Raw genomic sequence first — 18339 nt, 5'->3', positions numbered from 1 at the left:
TTGTTGACGTCTTCTGGAGCAAAGACGAAGATGAATAAATCATGTCTGTTAAACACAATGTTGTTATGGTTATGTAACGTCATGTCAGTTAACACCATAAGGATGGCATTAACAATAACTGTAAGCAAGTAATAGTAAAGTAACAGATAATCATTATAATAGTAACATATTTATAGGCTTATTTCATTTAGCTTGCTTTGCCGAACTAGAACAACGACAGAGCCAGATATTCAAGTTTACAGTTTCTTTAATCTGACACAATACTTAAGCAGTCATACTAAAAACAACGTATATTTGGTGAGTCTGAGTCGTATGTGGAACGTATGTTCCATCTACAATAGGCCTATATTTCTAAAAACCAAGTGAAAGGAATACTATACAGTACTAATAGCATTGATTTTCGTAAAGTTCACATGATGTATCTGCTTCTTGATCGGACTTGTAACCCATTCTGCCAGTTTTCTAACTCCACTGCAATGCCTTAGCTCACACGCTTGCGACTGGTTGTCGCAAAGTATGACGTGAACAGCTAGGTGCAAGCGTGCACAAGTCTCTTAGCTTGGAAGAAGGCGAGCCACTATTCTGCGCAAGACCGGACGAGCCGGAACTGGCTCACTGCGCCACTGAGCACTTTTTATAGAAATGAATGGGGACGCCATCTTGAAAGAGCAGGCTTGCTGTGTCTACTGTATATAAGTCTATCGCATCATCTAACAAAGCTAAGAGCTAAAATACAATGCTGGAGAATCTGAAAGCTGAACTGTTAAACTGTAGAAGTAGTCGTAACAAGAATATTAGTTTTAGTAGCTGAAGTTGCTGAAGCAGCATTCCAACAATAAGTATGCAGAATAACAGTCGTGTCTTTGCTGAAAGCAAACACACTAATAAAAAAAACACTGCACACAAACATGTTGTCATTCAGGAGCACATAGCATGTTGACGTCTTCTGGAGCAAAGACGAAGATGAATAAATCATGTCTGATAACCACAATATTGTTATGGTTATGTAATGCCATTTCAGTTAACACCATAATGATGGCATTAACAATAACTGTAAGCAAGTAATAGTAAAGTAACAGATCATCATTATAATATGAACATATTTCATTTTTCCCAGCAGGAATCAAATCGTGGTGTCACATGTCAGCCAATATATCACAAGGACATCTCATGTCAGACCAGTTTCAGATCAGTGAGGCAATGCTCCTGCAGTATAGGACTTGACCAATGGACAGCCCTTGAAACAGTATGGGCTGTAAACATGCAGTAACTGTAAGGCACCTACAGTATACAACAGCTAGTCCACAAATTAAACAGGCGTTCCATACTTCTTTGATATGGTGTCATTTATCATACTCTTCCTCGGAAATATGTACACTGTCGAAATTCTACAAGCTGAGGATGACTCCTCAGCCTCTAATACCTGACAGGCCAGCCTCATCGAGAGACGGCTGAAAATAGACATACCTACAACAACATTGGTAATAACGGAAACAGAGAGGTAGGCTGAACACGTGTTAAATAGTGATTTGTTGAATAAACCAAAAAATGATACAATTCGCAATACATTAAAGTATTTGGCCATGCACACAACCAAACAATGCGTATTTTTCCAAGATACTGCATAGTACGTGTAATCTAGTTCTACCAATAATGGAATAGATACAAACCTCTAATTTGTAGAGACTAGAGTTTTTGGATCGTGATTTCTTATGAAGGTATACAGAAAACCATCTCCGGACGGTAAATTTTCGCGTGTTTGTTTCCATGTTCCAATTTGGTCCCGTGTCCTGTTGTTCAACAGTTGTAGTAAATCACAATACCTGAGTCCAGGTCTGCTGGGTAACTACGGGGATTTAATCGTTTCCACTGTCCATTAATCCATACTGAATTATTCAGAGGATAAAACAAAGCTGCTGTGTTTCCTGTTGACTCTGTTAAGGTGCCCCTTTGAAAGGCTCTGATATGACAGTCGCCCCATCCATACAGCAAAGATACCGGACCGGTGACTTGCTGTCCACAGAACCACAGAACCCGTGTTTCGCTGCCTAAGGACGGTGCGATGGAGCGATGTAAATGCGTGTAGAGGGTTCAGTTCTTCCTTCCGAGTTCTCTCTGCGTCCAATCAGACGGCACAGTGACTGCCACTGGCCACAGTTGAACGACAGCCTCCTTCCTCCTCCTTGCGCATTGAAAACCAGCTGGCGAATTTTTCCCAGATGTTACCTCCTGCTACCAACAAGGGCCGTTTATGGGGCTATTATTGTAGCAAAAGTATTCACAAATGCACACCACGATCCACAAATGCACAGCACAAGACACAAATGCACAGCACGATCCACAAATGCACAGCACGATCCACGACCCACAAATGCGTACCACGATCCACAAATGCGCACTGAGATTTGTGTATGTGTAAAACAATGTCCAAATATGTAGTCACAAAGTCTGGCCTCTCACTTGGCGGGGTTTTTACACGTGACTTTTGCTACACTTCTGCCGTGGTACAAATCCACAACCGGTTAGCGTGTGCGACAATATGTGCCTCTATAAAGCCTCCATACCACCAGTCGGCGGTATAGCGGTCCAGTGATTTTTAAGGCAACGTGACATTGCTGGGTGGGTCAAGCGGTTCCTTAGACTCGTCGGGATGCAAGCAAAGCAGACACCAATGGAGCCTCAAGAGCTTTCTGTAAGTACTTTTTTATGTTTAGTACTAACCGTCATAAGTACCCTTATATTGCCCAGTAAAATACAATAGTATCAGTAACACTTATGTGAAGAAGTAACTTTAGCTCCGCTTCTGAGTCACCGAGCATGCATCATAGAAGGCCACTAGCAAGCTAACTAGACCAACTAACCTAGCTGAAAATGTCTGTGCCACATGATGTAGGTAGCTAGGATCGAGTTAAGGTCAGGAGCCTATCTAGTTTTAAAACAAGTTTGGTGGAAGTTGTTTGTATTTAAATAAGGCTAATAATTAAGAGTTGTCTTGAGTTTCATCAGCTAGCAAGCTACAATAATCGGAAAAGGTGTTTCTAACCTCACGTGGTAATCCAACGTGCATCGAGCTACTTCGAGATAGCTACTGTAGTTAGATAGTTTGAAGGATTTAACTAACATGATTTATTGTACATAAGAGAATGTAGAGACAGGCTGAAAAAATGATAAATGTGGTATTTTTTGTCGAAGTACCTGTTTAGAAGATGGACATCTTGATCTGTCTAACGAAGTCCATTTGTTTTGTTGCCATTATGTTTTCATCCACTGGCTCCAGGGGGGTGTTCCATCAACGTCGCTAACGCAAGTCGCGCTTACACGAATAAATCTCACTTGGGTAAACGTCAACTTAAGGCCGGCATATGCTTCTGCGTCTCCGTTTACGGATGGGCGGGCGCACGGATACGGACGGATAGACTTCGTTTATGGTTCTCCGTAGGCTGTGGGTGCTGAAAACAATTCACAGCCAGAAGAGTAGGTGGCGCAACGGTTTTTTGTAAGTCGTCGTGGAGTGTTTATTTACCTAGGTTATCGAGAAGTCGGAGCAAATTTACAAATTAGCCGTTTCATCAATAACATACGCACATTTTCAGCAACTACACTGCCCATTTCTCGTCACATTTTAATTCAGATGCTGATTTACATGTACTGTTTAGCTGAAATATGAATTGTGAAAACTTACAGAAATGGCGATCAAAGGATTCTGTTCGTCCTGTTTATCACGGCAACCCCGCCCCTGACGCAAGCGGTTCTTAATACTGACCAATCACAGCCAAGGGGGTCTCCGTAGCTCTCCGTCGCTCTCCGAAATTACGACGGATAGTTAGAAAATTCAGGAGGTGCACGTCGAGCTCTCCGGGGCTCTCCGAGGGCTGACGGAGAGCTCGTAGAGGGCGTTCCACGGAGACGAGGGCTTTCCCATGTGTCCGTTTTTCGAAAAACGCAGAAGCATATATCGGCCTTTAGACTTAAGCCTCAAGCCGTTCCACTAACGTTCCGTTCCACTAACGGGCAACGCTAATTCAAGCTAGACCTCAATAAGCTTAAGGCCGATATATGCTTCTGCGTTTTTCTGTTTTCTGTTTTTCTGTTCTTAATGCTGTAGAATGCCCCATTCACTTGAATGGGGCTTCCCAACGTTCTGCAGTCAATTATTTTTCGATAACAGACCGTTGCTATGTATAACTGACCGCTGTCAAGAGAAGTGGCCTTTTTGCCTCGGATTCACGTCTTTCGTAGCACTCCGCAAGTAGTCCGGTAACTTTTCAACTCCAGCGTACTCCGTTGCTTAGTGACGTCAGCTGATTTGAAGCCTAAAGAATGTTCAACGTCTTTGGTGAACTATTTTTCTGCTGATCAACACTACGAATGGTAACATATAAATTGTAATAAGACACATTGTGTTAAGTTTTTTTTTTGGCAAGTAGCCGTGTAATAAGCGGGATAATGTATAGAACGCCGTTGTCATTATCGGGAAAATAAGCCCCTTCAGAGCGAAGCTACACCCCTCCGCTTTGCGTCGGGGTGCTGTTCGCCCTGTCGTGGAAGAAGAACGCTCAGGAAAGCACCTCTGAAACTTCAGAATCTGATTCTGATGAGCAGGAGTAAACTGTACTGGGATTGGGGAGGATGGGTGGAGGAATGTTTGTTGTTTAATCTGCCCTACTCATTTAATGAAATGTATATCAGTTCGTGGTTTGTGTATGTATAAAAGAGAAAGTGTCAGTGTTTCATTGAGATTGAGATTAAATAAACTGCTTAAGTATTGTAGATATTAATTTTCACATGCAGTTACACATTGTCGGTTAAAAACAAGAAAGTGGCTGGTAGATTTTGAAAAAAAATAATTTCCATCCCTGGTCCAGTCGCATTAATGCTGACCAGAGGCCTGGTGTCCATGTTCCAGTCCTTGAGCGTTGTCTGGATGAAATGGATCATCTCAAAAGATCAGTAGACCCTTTGGCCACCTCGGAATGTCATGGAATGGACATATACATGGCTGCAGTTGAATGTGTGCAGAGTATCAAAACCAGATGAAGATACCAGATAGTTAGAAGTAATAGCTTAGTTTTTGCCACTAAAGATTTGTGCCTTGTTAATTGTTGGAATGCTGCTTCAGCATATTTATTATTTATTTATGGGCTGGTCGTTGGTCAATTTTAAGTTTATAAAAAAAAAAATCATATCGGCCACATGTACGTTGGCCCACCAGGCATTTTCCCAGAATGCCAGATTACCAGTTCACCAGTTCAGGCCTGTTTACACATATATTGAGTAGTTCCACAGTTGTATAAATACTATGAGATATAACGAGAATACTTTATGATACTTGTTGATCAGGAATCTTTAGGACTATACTTGGTTTATTATTGATGTTACAAAACATGTCATTTTGCATTAAAATATGTGTGAATACTTTTGCTACAATAATAGCCCCATAGCCGTTGATATGACGATAGATAAGCGACAGAGTTCATACAGAGCTGTGCAACAGTAATATTAATGGCGCTGGTGAATTTGATAAATCGGAATAAAATAGGAATGATTAGCCCAATAGGCCTGCGGGGTAAATTAAACACATCTGCATGTCTCTCAGCCCAGAACATGCGCTGGAGATATGAAGCTAGTCTACACACTCATTGGAGTAATGATCTTATAAAAAGAAAGATGTATCTGTTATCTGCTGCATTTAAGCACTGCAGACACACAATGAAAGCATATATCACTCCCAAACCTAAAATTCAAGCATCAACCTAGACTAAAATATCTGATTGAATGATCTGAGGACAGCTTATAGGTTTCCAATATTAAAGAGCAGAAACACCATTCTATACAGTTAGAGGGAAGCAAACTGGAGAGATACTCACTGTTGTAGGGCAGCATATTGATGCATCACACAGGAGCATAGTGATTTTGTTTGACCAGAAGGTCAGAGGTCGGTAGTCACCATAAGAAACCAACAAAAATCCAATCTACTAACATTACTAAGAAGACAATTAGAAACCATCTGAATCCTTCACATAGACAATGGATATTTCTCCTCTTTCATATCTTTACATCTGTCCTCAAGCCAATTGTTCTACTATCCTCCCCTTTTCTTTTCTCATTTGGCCTTAGAGCTAGGAGGTGTTCATTAAGGTGAAACAACCAGCAGACCAGCAGTTCTCAATCCAACAGATGGCAGATGTTGCCCCTACACCAAAGCATTCAGAGCAGAAAAGAAGTGAACTTAAATTATAGTAATAGCAGTATTTGTAATTTTCTTCAGGTTTTAACCTTACTTCAATATCACTCTTTATTAACTTTTAAAATAGCAGATAAAATAAAAACGATCTGCTGCAAAAGTAAGAAAAGTGGTAGTATGTGTAACCAAGTTAAATTAGTTAAACACTCCTCTGTATTAAACTGCCCAATCATGCAATCAGGCAGAAATCTGTTTACGAAAGTGGTCAGTAAGGTGTGTGAGTCAGTGGACCTGAGATTGAATCCTGAAGTGAGAAGCAAAAGACAAACAGCACAATGACACCTGTGACATTTAACCTGAACAAATTCTGGGCTGGCAGTGTGCCGTAATGGCAACTCATCATCTCCTTGACAAAATAGAACAGTACACAGTAGGATAGACAGGACAGTTTTAAAAGAAAGTTATCACAATTTCTCAACTCAGCCCATGTCTGTAAAATGATCTTTAAGGAGATTCACAGTAATTCACAATGTATATTACCTTCCTGACTGTTTTCATACAGATCTGCTGTCTACAGCCATACAGTACATCTGCAGTAACTAAGCCCTTGGTGAGCTGGGGGCACGGCTATGGAGTCAAATTAGGGTCAATAATAATTTGCAGGAGCAGAAAACGATTCGCAGGAGCAGAAAACGATTAGGAGGAGCAGAACAAGATTTGCAGGAGCAGAAAACGATTTGCAGGAGCAGAAATAGTTTTGCATCCGTAAAAAAGTGTATTATGCGAATTATTTTTGACAAACACTTTTTTTTACGGATGCAAATCTTTTTCTGCTCCTGCTAATCTTGTTCTGCTCCTGCTAATCTTGTCCTGCTCCTGCTAATCGTGTTCTGCTCCTGCTAATCGTGTTCTGCTCCTGCTAATCGTTTTCTGCTCCTGCAAATCTTTTGCCGTGTCAAAATCGGGTCAAAAAGGTGTCCCATCAGCACGTTGCTTGTTGAGTAGCCAATCATAATGCTGCTCACCGACCATCTAATAATGGGGCAAAAGATTCTAGCACGGCGCCAAGTTCTCTGGAGTCATTTAACATGGAGGAGCCTGAGGCGAATGTATCATTGACACAGGTGGGTTAATTACAGGTTAATTACATCACGGAACATGCCAATAAAGTTGTATGGTTAGCTACATACAACTTAAGACACTTTTGCGGGCATCCCGGAGTTTGTTAAGTTCCATATTTAGTTCATGTGGTCGCTGCTAATGTCAACACTTACTAATATGGCTAATGTCAACACTTACTAATATGGGAAGAAAAAGGTATAACTAGCTAGTAGGCTAGCTGAAGGTTGACTAGGTTCAGTTTCCAATCTGAATAATTAGCCTATAAGTGGTCACAAGTTGGAAAACAAGGTAACGTGAGCTACTTTATGCGACCATTAAATAAACTATTCTAGTGGAGTTTGTGGGCTCAAAAGCGTAGCCTTTTGAACTTGGATTGGATTCGGATGCATGTGTGGTTGTCTGTCTGATATTGCGAATATATCCAAAATATTCTTGTTGCAATTGACTTTACTGGTAAATGTAGCGAAACACTGGTGGTGGCGATGCATTTTACATGGCAAAGACCTTTTAAGAGTTTACAATTTGCGTAGGGTGTAGGCTATTATACAGAAATTGTTCATTGCATAAATAAATTAATGTATTTTCTTTACAACTTTGTCAGGTGGGAAGTCATCTTCTTAACCCTCGTGCTGCCTTCGGGTCACATGACCCAAAGGTTCATAACGAACCATTGTTGTGTTTACCCAATTTTACCCAATACAAAAACAAATAAAAATAATTTTCTTTTAACCATCGCAATGTGGGGGGTCTGAGACAGCCCAACGGTTAAAAGAAAATGATTCACTTTGTTTTGGTATGCGGTAAAGTTGTCGCAATACGACGGTGGGTCACAATGACTGATGGGTCAGAATGACCCGAAGATAACACAAGGGTTAACAGACTGCAGTTGAGATTGGAGCAGGCCTCTCAACGACAGCCCATGGACATGGATTATTTACAGTTCATTTGTTCGAGTGAAATGACTCTGATAACTTCACTCTCTGCTCACATACACTTTCCACAGGAGGTAGATTTCATAGTCGTTGTTCGATGTGGCTTGATAATACCATAGCCTTGCAGATATAGACAGCACTTTAAACTGCGTTTTCAGACAATCAAGGAACAGCATGTTTACGTAACCATGTCTTTCCTTTTAAGTAAATATAGCTGTAATTAATGTCTTTTTTTTGATGAATTGTGCCACCCTTAACACTGATCACTTATAACAAGGGCCATCAGGCTTTTGAATGAACATTGATATGGACATTGATACACTGTCAACACTTCTCACTAGTCACTTTACACACTGTCACTTTCAGCCACTGGTTGCACTTTCAGCTACTGGTTGCATCTAATATTGCACTAATTATAGGTAACCCTTGTCTTAGGTTGTATATTATATGTATATTAAAGGTTTATTATACCGTTTTGTATATTAGGTTTATTTTATATTTTGGCTTATCATAGGTGTAATCTATGTAGTATTAGTTATGAATTGACGAAATAAGTTACTCAAATCAAACGTTTAACCTTATTGATAAGCCTAAGATTAATAACAATGCTACTGTTTGACATAAAAGGACAACTGTTTCACTCTGATGAATGCGGCTCATTGACAAAATACTATTTTTAGGTACTTGAAGGTCTTGTAGAGCTGGTCACCCTCATCAGCAGTGAAATAGATGGGAGAAGAACAGCAGTTGTGGTTGACAGGACTGTTGGAGAAAGGGGGCGTCCAAAGCTGGTCATTTCAAAAGACCACCTCCAGGACATGCTAGACATGGACTTGCCTGTCCCCTGTATATCCAAACTGCTTGGCGCATCAGTGAAGACAATAAGGCGTAGGATGCAAGAGTGGGGCCTCTCCGTAAGGGAGGGCTACAGTAAAGTGACTGATGACGAGCTTGACAACTTGATCTCTGCAATCAAGGAAGACTCCCCAAATTTAGGTAGGCGTTTTTACAGCAACGACTTTTGTAAATATTTTCTGTGGAGAATTTCATACATTTGTCCTTGGCATTAAAGACGGCTGCTGAGCCATACCAGTATTTAGAAAAGGGACATTTAACTACTGTAGGATAATAGTTGTTGGATTTAGTAACCCTGAGAACATGTCAAAAGCCTAAATTATTTAATTAAACATGAGCTTATCCCAAACTATTCCTCTAATAAAATGTATTTAATAACAATATTTTTCACTGTCTTCGCATAGGTCACAGAATGGTAAAGGGACGTCTCAAGGCTTTAGGCCATAGAGTTCAGTGGGCCAGAGTATGGGAGTCAATGCACCGCGTTGATAGTCTAGGTATATTGGAGAGAATGAGCAGCCTTGGGTGTGTTGTAAGAAGAACCTACAGCGTTCCAGCTCCTCTCTCACTCCTGCATATTGATACCAACCACAAGTTGATCAGGTAAGCTGTGTGTGTTTGAGTGTGTGTATATATATGTGAGCGTCAATGCTCTTTATACCTACTGGAAAAATGGGGCGCTAAATTAATACATTAAACAATGAATTTGTTTTTCAGATATGGTGTGGTAATCTTTGGTGGAATAGACGGATTTTCAAGAAAGGTTAGAACACCCATGGAATTTTACAGCAATGTCATTGTTTAAGTATGTTGAGTGACACTATAAGCGCAGAATAGGTGTCATGACCCCAGTGAACAGGGGTAAGAAAATAATTGTGTATTGACTGGTAAGCGCAATTATTATGTCATGACACATGATGGAAACATTTTTATGTTAAAAATTCAAATATGTTCACTAAAGTGGATAAACATCACTGATAAATGCATTTAGCGTTCACATGTCGGCAAAACAGATGATATATGATTTTGAGAATCAGAATGGAATGTTAGAACTTGACTTGAGTAAAGTACTCGGCTCTGCGCACCTTGTGTTAAGCAACACACACATAAGGGCCAGTATTTAATTAGTTGATGGCTCATTTAAGTGATGTTTATGTTTCCAACTTTTAACTTTCCACAATAGATCCTGTACCTACAAGCAGCCAACAACAACAAGGCGGCAACAGCTCTTGAGTTCTTCCTTGAGGCTGTAGACAAACATGGTTTACCATCTAGGTATCAAGCTTTAAAAAAAAATGGTTTACATGTAAACATGGGGTTTATTGTGTCAGGTGCCCATGACCTAATGCTGACACAGATTTAATCCCAATATTATGTGGAGGTGATATGCCCACAAAGAATGTTTTAGATCTCATACTACACCCTCTTGTTTGTAGTAACAATTTTAAACTGTGGGTTACCAACAGTGAAATAATTTTTAGGGCTAGAACAGTAATAACTGCGTAAGTGATAAGCAATTTTCAAAATGATCTGAAATGTTAACATATGTATGGGTTGTCAAGGGTGAGAGGCGACCAAGATGTGGAAAACGTAGACATTGCCAGACATATGTTTGACATTCGTGGCTGTGGAAGAGGAAGCTTCATCTCAGGAAAAAGCGTTCATAACCAAAGGTAATAATGATGTATGCTTGTAACGTCTGTCATGTTTTGCTGGTATATAACTTAATATTGACAGCTGTTAATTGTGGTGTTGAAAGTTCTACTAGATTTCATGTTGATGAGTTACATACTATAATTCTTTATTAAAGTTGTTAACTTTGGAAAAAATAGCAGGATAATTTCAGAATCAGAAATACCTATTATGCCATCCAAACATTGCAAATCAAATGTGGGAGTCTCCGCTGATTCCCATCCTTACTTGTTATAGTTGTAGCCTTTGAAAGGTTAATAGACACCCTTTTTCGTTGATTTTCTGTCTTTCAGGATAGAGTGCCTGTGGCGTGATGTTTGGAATGTTGTTTCAAGCATCTATTACAATCTGCTCCACAGCCTTGAGGAGGATGGCCTTCTCGACCCATCAAATTGCACACACCTCTTTTGTGCGCAGTATGTGTTTCTGCCCCTAATTCAGGAAGATCTTGACACATTCACAGATGCCTGGGATAACCATTCAATCCGCACTTAAAGAAATCTCACCCCTATCCAGCTGTGGGAGATTGGGAAGATCCAGAGCCCTGTTGAGCCTCCAGACAATGTTGAGGTAAAGAAGAAGACCATGTGAAATGAAAAGTAGTTTTATTCAGAGAATCCAATGTTATTAATCATTACACTATTACAGGGGGTCCATTTTCCAGACATGGAAATGACCGAAACAGACCTAATCGGAGTACGGGTGCCTGAACTGGCATCTCCCTTGAGCACTGAAGAACTGGAAGTACTGAATGAACTTTTAAATCCCACTGCTCCATCTCAGTGTTTTGGGGCAGACATCTATGGTGCTGTACTCAACTACGTAGAGAGTGTCCTTGAATCAAGACAGGAAGTGTAAGGCACACTAAAATGTCAGAACTGATTTTGTAATGTAAAATAAAAATAACAATGCCATCAAAAAGGTGCACTTGTTGTAGTGCATGTGTAGTGACTGGCTGTGTCTAAATAAGACCAAAGCCTGTAACACATGTTGCAATGCAGCTCTCTACATGCTTAGAAAACTCCTCATAGTTGTTGAAGTGCCCAGGCACATGTAAAGTTCCAAAACATGTGGAAGACCTTAGGTACTCCCCCTTCCCAACTTTAACCTCCATCTTGCCAGTAGGGATTTCCCACCCTACCCAAAACTTTGTCAGCTGTCCGAGGTGGAATGGAGAAGCTGCATTCAAAGACAAAATAATTGTAACATGTCTTTAAAGATCATCTGTATTTTACTCCTTTACCATGACAGTATTAACAGATGTTACAATGCAAAAACAATCACCTAGTGTTTGTAATAAAAACAAATTGTAAATTGTGGCTCTACCACAAACACTGAAATTGTCACTTTACATGTTTGTCACTAGACTGATACCTGTCTCGATAAACGTCCTCAAGAATCCAGCCGTCTGGTTCTGGATGCTGAGTGGGTAGGAATCTTCATCATCGCTATCTTCCTCTGGCCAGACAATTTGACTTAAGATTGCCTAATGGGATAAAAAATAAAGCTAAATATTAAGGTTTCTTTATGTTTCAGGTGATGTCGGACAATTCATGTGCCATGTACGACTATTTCTATGGTGTAACTTATTAACCCTCGTGCTGCCTTCGGGTCACATGACCCAAAGGTTCATAACGAACCATCGTTGTGTTTACCCAATTTTACCCAATACAAAAACAAATAAAAATAATTTTCTTTTAACCTTCGCAATGTGGGGGGTCTGAGACAGCCCAACGGTTAAAAGAAAATGCTTCACTTTGTTTTTGTATGCGGTAAAGTTGTCGCAATACGACGGTGGGTCACAATGACTGATGGGTCAGAACGACCCGAAGATAACACAAGGGTTAAATAGACAATTTCAGGATGTCCTGGAACCAATATGAAAATGTCATGTTTAACAATAATCCATATGGGGAGGCCCAATTTAGCCAGCTGAAGCAAGGGCACATACTACCTAAACACTGGCCAATGTTTTTGCATTAATGGCATGAGAACAAGTTCAGTAACTAAAACTAAACATAAGTCTTAAATTGGTAGTGTTTACCTGGGCAACATTTGTGCATGCCGAGGGAAGACAATCTGGGCTGTTGCTGGCTTTTCTTCAAGCAATGTCCACATCTTCGTGTTCTTGAGTCCCTTTTTTATTTGTTTGATCTGTTTTGTTCTTCGTCCAATCACCTAGAGTTAAAGAAATTGACTTAATTAAATTGTGGATGTTGAAGGGCTGCAGTAACAGTACACTGTGTATGCTTACAGTGTAAGGGAAGAATTGATTTGACTGAGCATTACTTACACAAAATGTAATAGTGGGATGACTATCAGGTATAATCTCACCGCATGTTGCATCAGTTGTTGGAACAGCCATCTGCGATTTGCCTTGTTTACAGCAGGTAGGTCCCAGGAAAAGGAAAGATTGTTTATTTCATTCCTCTGCTGGTCAGACAGGACTTCATCTCCATCAAGCTTAAAAGCCAACATAAACAATGGTTAACCGAACTAAATGTAGTTTTATATGTCATCCTCAACACTAACATATTCATTTCAACTGACACCTGTGCAATATATCTGAGCGCCCCAGTGGTTCTGGACTAATGCACGCACTGTGTTGACCGGGGCTTCACTGCGGCCTTTAATGCATGTCACTGTCTCTCTTCCCACATTTCCTGCCCTCTCCAAACACAATCTACAATGAAATGCTAAAAGGCAGAAATGCCATCCAAACCCCCACCCCTCCAAATAATATTTTTATTACCATGCCAATAGTTTCCCGAAGGTCCAGCTCTGCCACATCAGCAAGGGTAATTGTGGCAGTATCCACATTTCCATGAAGCAACATATGAATTATTGCTTCACTGACTCCGTAAAGTGAAGGGCCACTGTGCAAGAAAGAATGCCCAATCATCCTTCCAGCAATTACAAAGAGGTCACTCTCTAGCAAGACCTGGGAGGTGGAGGGGACGAGGTGGTCTTGTTCTCCCTCAAAAAGGAGCGTGATGTTGGTTGTATCTATGAATTATAAGTTAAAAAAAAAAGGTAAATGAGAAAGATAAGGTATCACCTTTCCTCATAGCCAATGTCATGTTAGACATTGATGCTGTCGAGCATTAATCTTACTTGCTTGGCAATTAAACTTGAACCAAGTGCAAAAGCTGTCTTCAAAACCAACACTCCCTTCAGTCCCCGTCAAATCAAATGACTAATTACGGATCTGATCAGTGAACCTATTTTGGTATACAAATGGCCCCAAAAAAATCCATGTTTCACAAAGTCTCATTTCACCATCATGGACATACCACTGTTTATGTTGAATCCATGCTGCAGTCTAGACATTGCCAAGCTAAGGAAGTGTCTTTGGACCCCAACTCCAACAGCTGCATCACCTAAGAATGACAACACAAATATTACCCAATATTCATGCACACATTGTGTATGTTACATTATAACAGAATTAAGTTCCATATCATCATTACCGTGTAAAATGCAGTGGAGAGGGCAAGCCCAGTCAAGTTCTGGGCTTTTGTAGAAGGCTAGTATTTGCCTACTTTAGGATACTTGGTCCTCTCGGATGTCCAAGTTTGCCCGGATTGGGGGTTCCATCTCCTTTTGTTGCAAAATCTCTTTTGAAGAGGGTCACTGCTGCTTGGGGGCAAAGGATGGTTTTCCAAACTATAATAAAGTAAAAAACAAAAGGATCTGAGACAAAAAGGATTGAAGAAAATTTGTTTTTCTTATTAAAACTACAATATTTAAGTTTCAAAATGCTATAAGTCAACTGGAATTTAACATTACAATTACCTACCTCCATGTGTGTCCAAATCCCTTCTCTCAGCATCAAGATCAGGAGTTGAAATGCTGCCATGCATTTCCTGACTGCGTTGTGGTCTAGCTCTGATGTCTGGACTGCTAGATGAACTTGGCAGATTCTCAGGTGTACTTGAATCAGAAACAGATGGATTTCAGTTTATAGATGATTTGACCGGTGTGCAGGTTCTAATTTTAATTTGTAGTTGTTCAAATACATTTTATTACCTTTCACCACATGAACTGGCATGATAGGGCAAGAAAACGGCAGGATACTGGCCATCACAAACTGGACAGGTAGACTGGACAGAAAACTTAAACTTAAAAACATTCTTCACAAACACAATACCATAGATCTGTAGGCATAGACAGTCATATCATAGACCACTGTGATAAGTGAGCAAGGGTATTAATTAAGTACAGTTCGTTTTCTTCAGAATGTTTAATGTGTGGATATACTGAGTTATCATATTGACTGTCCTCTAACCTGGACTTGATCTTCGATGTTAACATCTTGTTCTTGTTGCATCTCCATGTCACCTTCCTGGAGCTGTTCAGGGGCAGATTCCTGGCAATGCATGTGAGGTTCAGTACACAAACTGTAGCAAATAAAATGATGTTGATATCCAGCTGTTTCAAGTTTAGGTGGAGGATTAACAGTGGAATTACTTACATGTCTACAAGTTTCAATGTGGATGACAAGCAATGGAAGGGGCATAGCTATCCCACAAGTCTTGCAGCATGACTTTGGCATTTTGCTGAACTGTGCAGCATGAGGAGGAAGAGGTGCAGTGTCTAATTTCTCCTGAAGATGGACAATATAGAGTAGCTGTTTGCCATTGTTTGAGCTCAACTTGAGCGTCTTTACTGTGTATCCTTCAGCGCCTTGGGCCACCACAGAAAGGTTCCTTTGTCCAGTACCACCTTTAACCCTCGTGCTGCCTTCGGGTCACATGACCCAAAGGTTCATAACGAACCATCGTTGTGTTTACCCAATACAAAAACAAATTAAAATAATTTTCTTTTAACCATCGCAATGTGGGGGGTCTGAGACAGCCTAGCTGTTAAAATAAAATGCTTCACTTTGTCTTTGTATGCGGTAAATTTGTCGCAATACGACGGTGGGTCACAATGACTGATGGGTCAGAATGACCCGAAGATAACACAAGGGTTAAAACAGAAAATACATGATGTATCATTAAGAAAAGGATAAGACACATGACAGCTTTTTAAGAGGAAGATATGAAATTACTTAACACTTTTCTGCAAGTGTGTATTTTGAAGACTTTGGCTTTGTCCCAACACCCAGACTTGTGAACATGCACTCAAGACCTCATGCTACAGAGGGTGGACAGCTGTCCCATTTATGAAAATGCAGGTGAGTTAAATGCATCCTTCGTATTTAACACCTTTATTCTTTCCCCCTGCACAAACATATGGTTTGTTGTATATTAATAAACCATGAACACAGCAATACTCCATACCTGTTGCTTTGTACAGCAGCCAACCACCCGTTAGTTCCCTCATTTTCGAGTATTCTTCAGTGAGGACTCTGGTAATCTAGATCCAGAAAATTATTAAATTAGTATTCTTTGTAATGCACCTTCCGCCTCATTTTCAGTTTTGGACAAACCCAAACTATTCTATTAACCCTCGTGCTGCCTTCGGGTCACATGACCCAAAGGTTCATAACGAACCATTGTTGTGTTTACCCAATTTTACCCAATACAAAAACAAATAAAAATAATTTTCTTTTAACCATTCCAATGTGGGGGGTCTGAGACAGCCCGACAGTTAAAAGAAAATGCTTCACTTTGTTTTTGTATGAGGTAAATTTGTCGCAATATGACGGTGGGTCACAATGACTGATGGGTCAGAATGACCCGAAGATAACACAAGGGTTAAGAGGTGATTGTGCCCCTAAATTAGAATTATTACTTTTGCAGACATCTCTCACATAAGGTATTGATATATTAGGAACCCCTTGGACCATGTACATTTACCAAATATATATTTTTCACACCATTGTGCCAAAACCATTTTGAGACATCCCAACCTGCACCAACTCATTTCAGGGAGGTTACTGCGCACACCCCTTTTCAACTTTTGAACTGAAATACTGACGTGTAATACCTCTTCGTGATCAGCATTCTCAATAATGCGAATCGAACGCCTTCCAAGTCCTGCCTGCAGAAGATTTGTCTCCGTTTTAGGAGTTTTACTAGTGCTCTCGGGCAACAAACAAAAGGTCAGCTGACACCGTCTGCAAGCCGGAATTATGACAATGGGGCTTGGAAAAGGCCTCTTTCCTCTACTCTTCCTCCCTTGATAGAATGCTGGAAATGACCTAACAAACAAATTAAAACGGGCTGTATAAAATAATAAAATTATCCAAACATACAAAAATCATCCTAGAAAGGTCAAAAACGATTTAAAGGGAGAAAGTCAGTTGAATTACAGTGATGGCTTATGTATTGGTGAGGGTCTTTAGCATTAGGGTGTACAAACCCTTGTTCCAACCCTGGACACACTGTACATATCACTATCATACCTTTGCATATCTCTCTGAACCGAATTTGGGGCTGGTATTGAAGACGCCTGCTGTTGGGCTGGTATCTGGAGGCGCACCGGTGGCTGGAGCATAAAGAGTACTTCTATTCCACTGCAACAGTAACTCGTACACAATATTGGATTTAACTATATACCTAACCAAACCAGTGGCAACGACAGTGAAAACGGACAAAAGCGAGTTAACTTAAGTACAGTCAGCCTCAGAGTTGAGCCGGTATGTGCGGTGGAAAAGTGAAAACAAGGTTACGATAAAGATATGATTTTTTTTTTTTTTAAATCGCACAAACTAGTTCAGATGAAAATACAATACGTGTTTCCTGCCTTGTTGAACCTGTTAAAACGAAGAACAATAATAAGCAATAAATAAATTATACTTGTGTCATACCCTTACGTCTCCTCGGGATGTAGTGGCTGCTTGTGGCGCACGTGCTACTAGCCCTTTTGCCTGACTAGAAACGAGGTCCACAAAGCTGCGAACAGCTTTCTCCACCAAGGAGTTCTGGTCCTGCAAGACACACTGTTTTTTTTCTCTGTATCCATTGTAAAATGCATCGCCACCACCAGTGTTTCGCTACATTTACCAGTAAAGTCAATTGCAACAAGAATATTTTGGATATATTCGCAATATTAGACAGACAACCACACATGCATCCGAATCCAATCCAAGTTCAAAAGGCTACGCTTTTGAGCCCACAAACTCCACTAGAATAGTTTATTTAATGGTCGCATAAAGTAGCTCACGTTACCTTGTTTTCCAACTTGTGACCACTTATAGGCTAATTATTCAGATTGGAAACTGAACCTAGTCAACCTTCAGCTAGCCTACTAGCTAGTTATACCTTTTTCTTCCCATATTAGTAAGTGTTGACATTAGCCATATTAGTAAGTGTTGACATTAGCAGCGACCACATGAACTAAATATGGAACTTAACAAACTCCGGGATGCCCGCAAAAGTGTCTTAAGTTGTATGTAGCTAACCATACAACTTTATTGGCATGTTCCGTGATGTAATTAACTTGTAATTAACCCACCTGTGTCAATGATACATTCGCTTCAGGCTCCTCCATGTTAAATGACTCCAGAGAACTTGGCGCCGTGCTAGAATCTTTTGCCCCATTATTGGATGGTCGGTGAGCAGCATTATGATTGGCTACTCAACAAGCAACGTGCTGATAGGACAC

The 18339-nt window shown here is 40.3% G+C and overlaps 1 protein-coding gene and 1 long non-coding RNA gene across 5 annotated transcripts in view; both read right to left on the bottom strand.

The window, feature by feature from the left end:
* Window positions 1-2155, bottom strand: part of rps6ka2 (ribosomal protein S6 kinase, polypeptide 2) — a 182713-nt gene extending 180558 nt beyond the window's left edge. Inside the window, exon 1 of one of the 2 annotated variants that reach the window (XM_062463269.1) lies at window positions 1671-2155. In XM_062463269.1, the coding sequence (XP_062319253.1) occupies window positions 1671-1769 (99 nt within the window). In that variant the 5' untranslated portion in view covers window positions 1770-2155. The remainder of the gene's footprint in view (window positions 1-1670) is intronic. The other variant, XM_062463268.1, reaches the window with a different exon arrangement.
* A 9237-nt stretch (window positions 2156-11392) lies between these two features.
* On the bottom strand, window positions 11393-17210 carry LOC134022839 (uncharacterized). Of its 3 annotated transcripts, none has more exons than XR_009930687.1 (14): window positions 17138-17210; window positions 16720-16933; window positions 16071-16146; window positions 15260-15391; window positions 15074-15154; window positions 14815-14888; window positions 14585-14718; window positions 14256-14451; window positions 14079-14165; window positions 13538-13791; window positions 13120-13248; window positions 12830-12963; window positions 12160-12271; window positions 11393-11964 (listed from the first exon to the last, which is right to left on the bottom strand). It is a non-coding gene; the product is annotated as an uncharacterized LOC134022839 (long non-coding RNA). The 3 variants fall into 3 exon arrangements; XR_009930689.1 differs by having other exon boundaries at window positions 13538-13661; XR_009930688.1 differs by lacking the exon at window positions 15260-15391.
* Between the last annotated feature and the right edge of the window lie 1129 nt (window positions 17211-18339).

This window comes from Osmerus eperlanus, chromosome 6 (genome assembly GCF_963692335.1).
Source record: "Osmerus eperlanus chromosome 6, fOsmEpe2.1, whole genome shotgun sequence".
Classification (NCBI taxonomy): domain Eukaryota; kingdom Metazoa; phylum Chordata; class Actinopteri; order Osmeriformes; family Osmeridae; genus Osmerus; species Osmerus eperlanus.
Note: the sequence above shows the minus strand (reverse complement) of the source record. Positions and strands in the feature narration are given on the sequence as shown.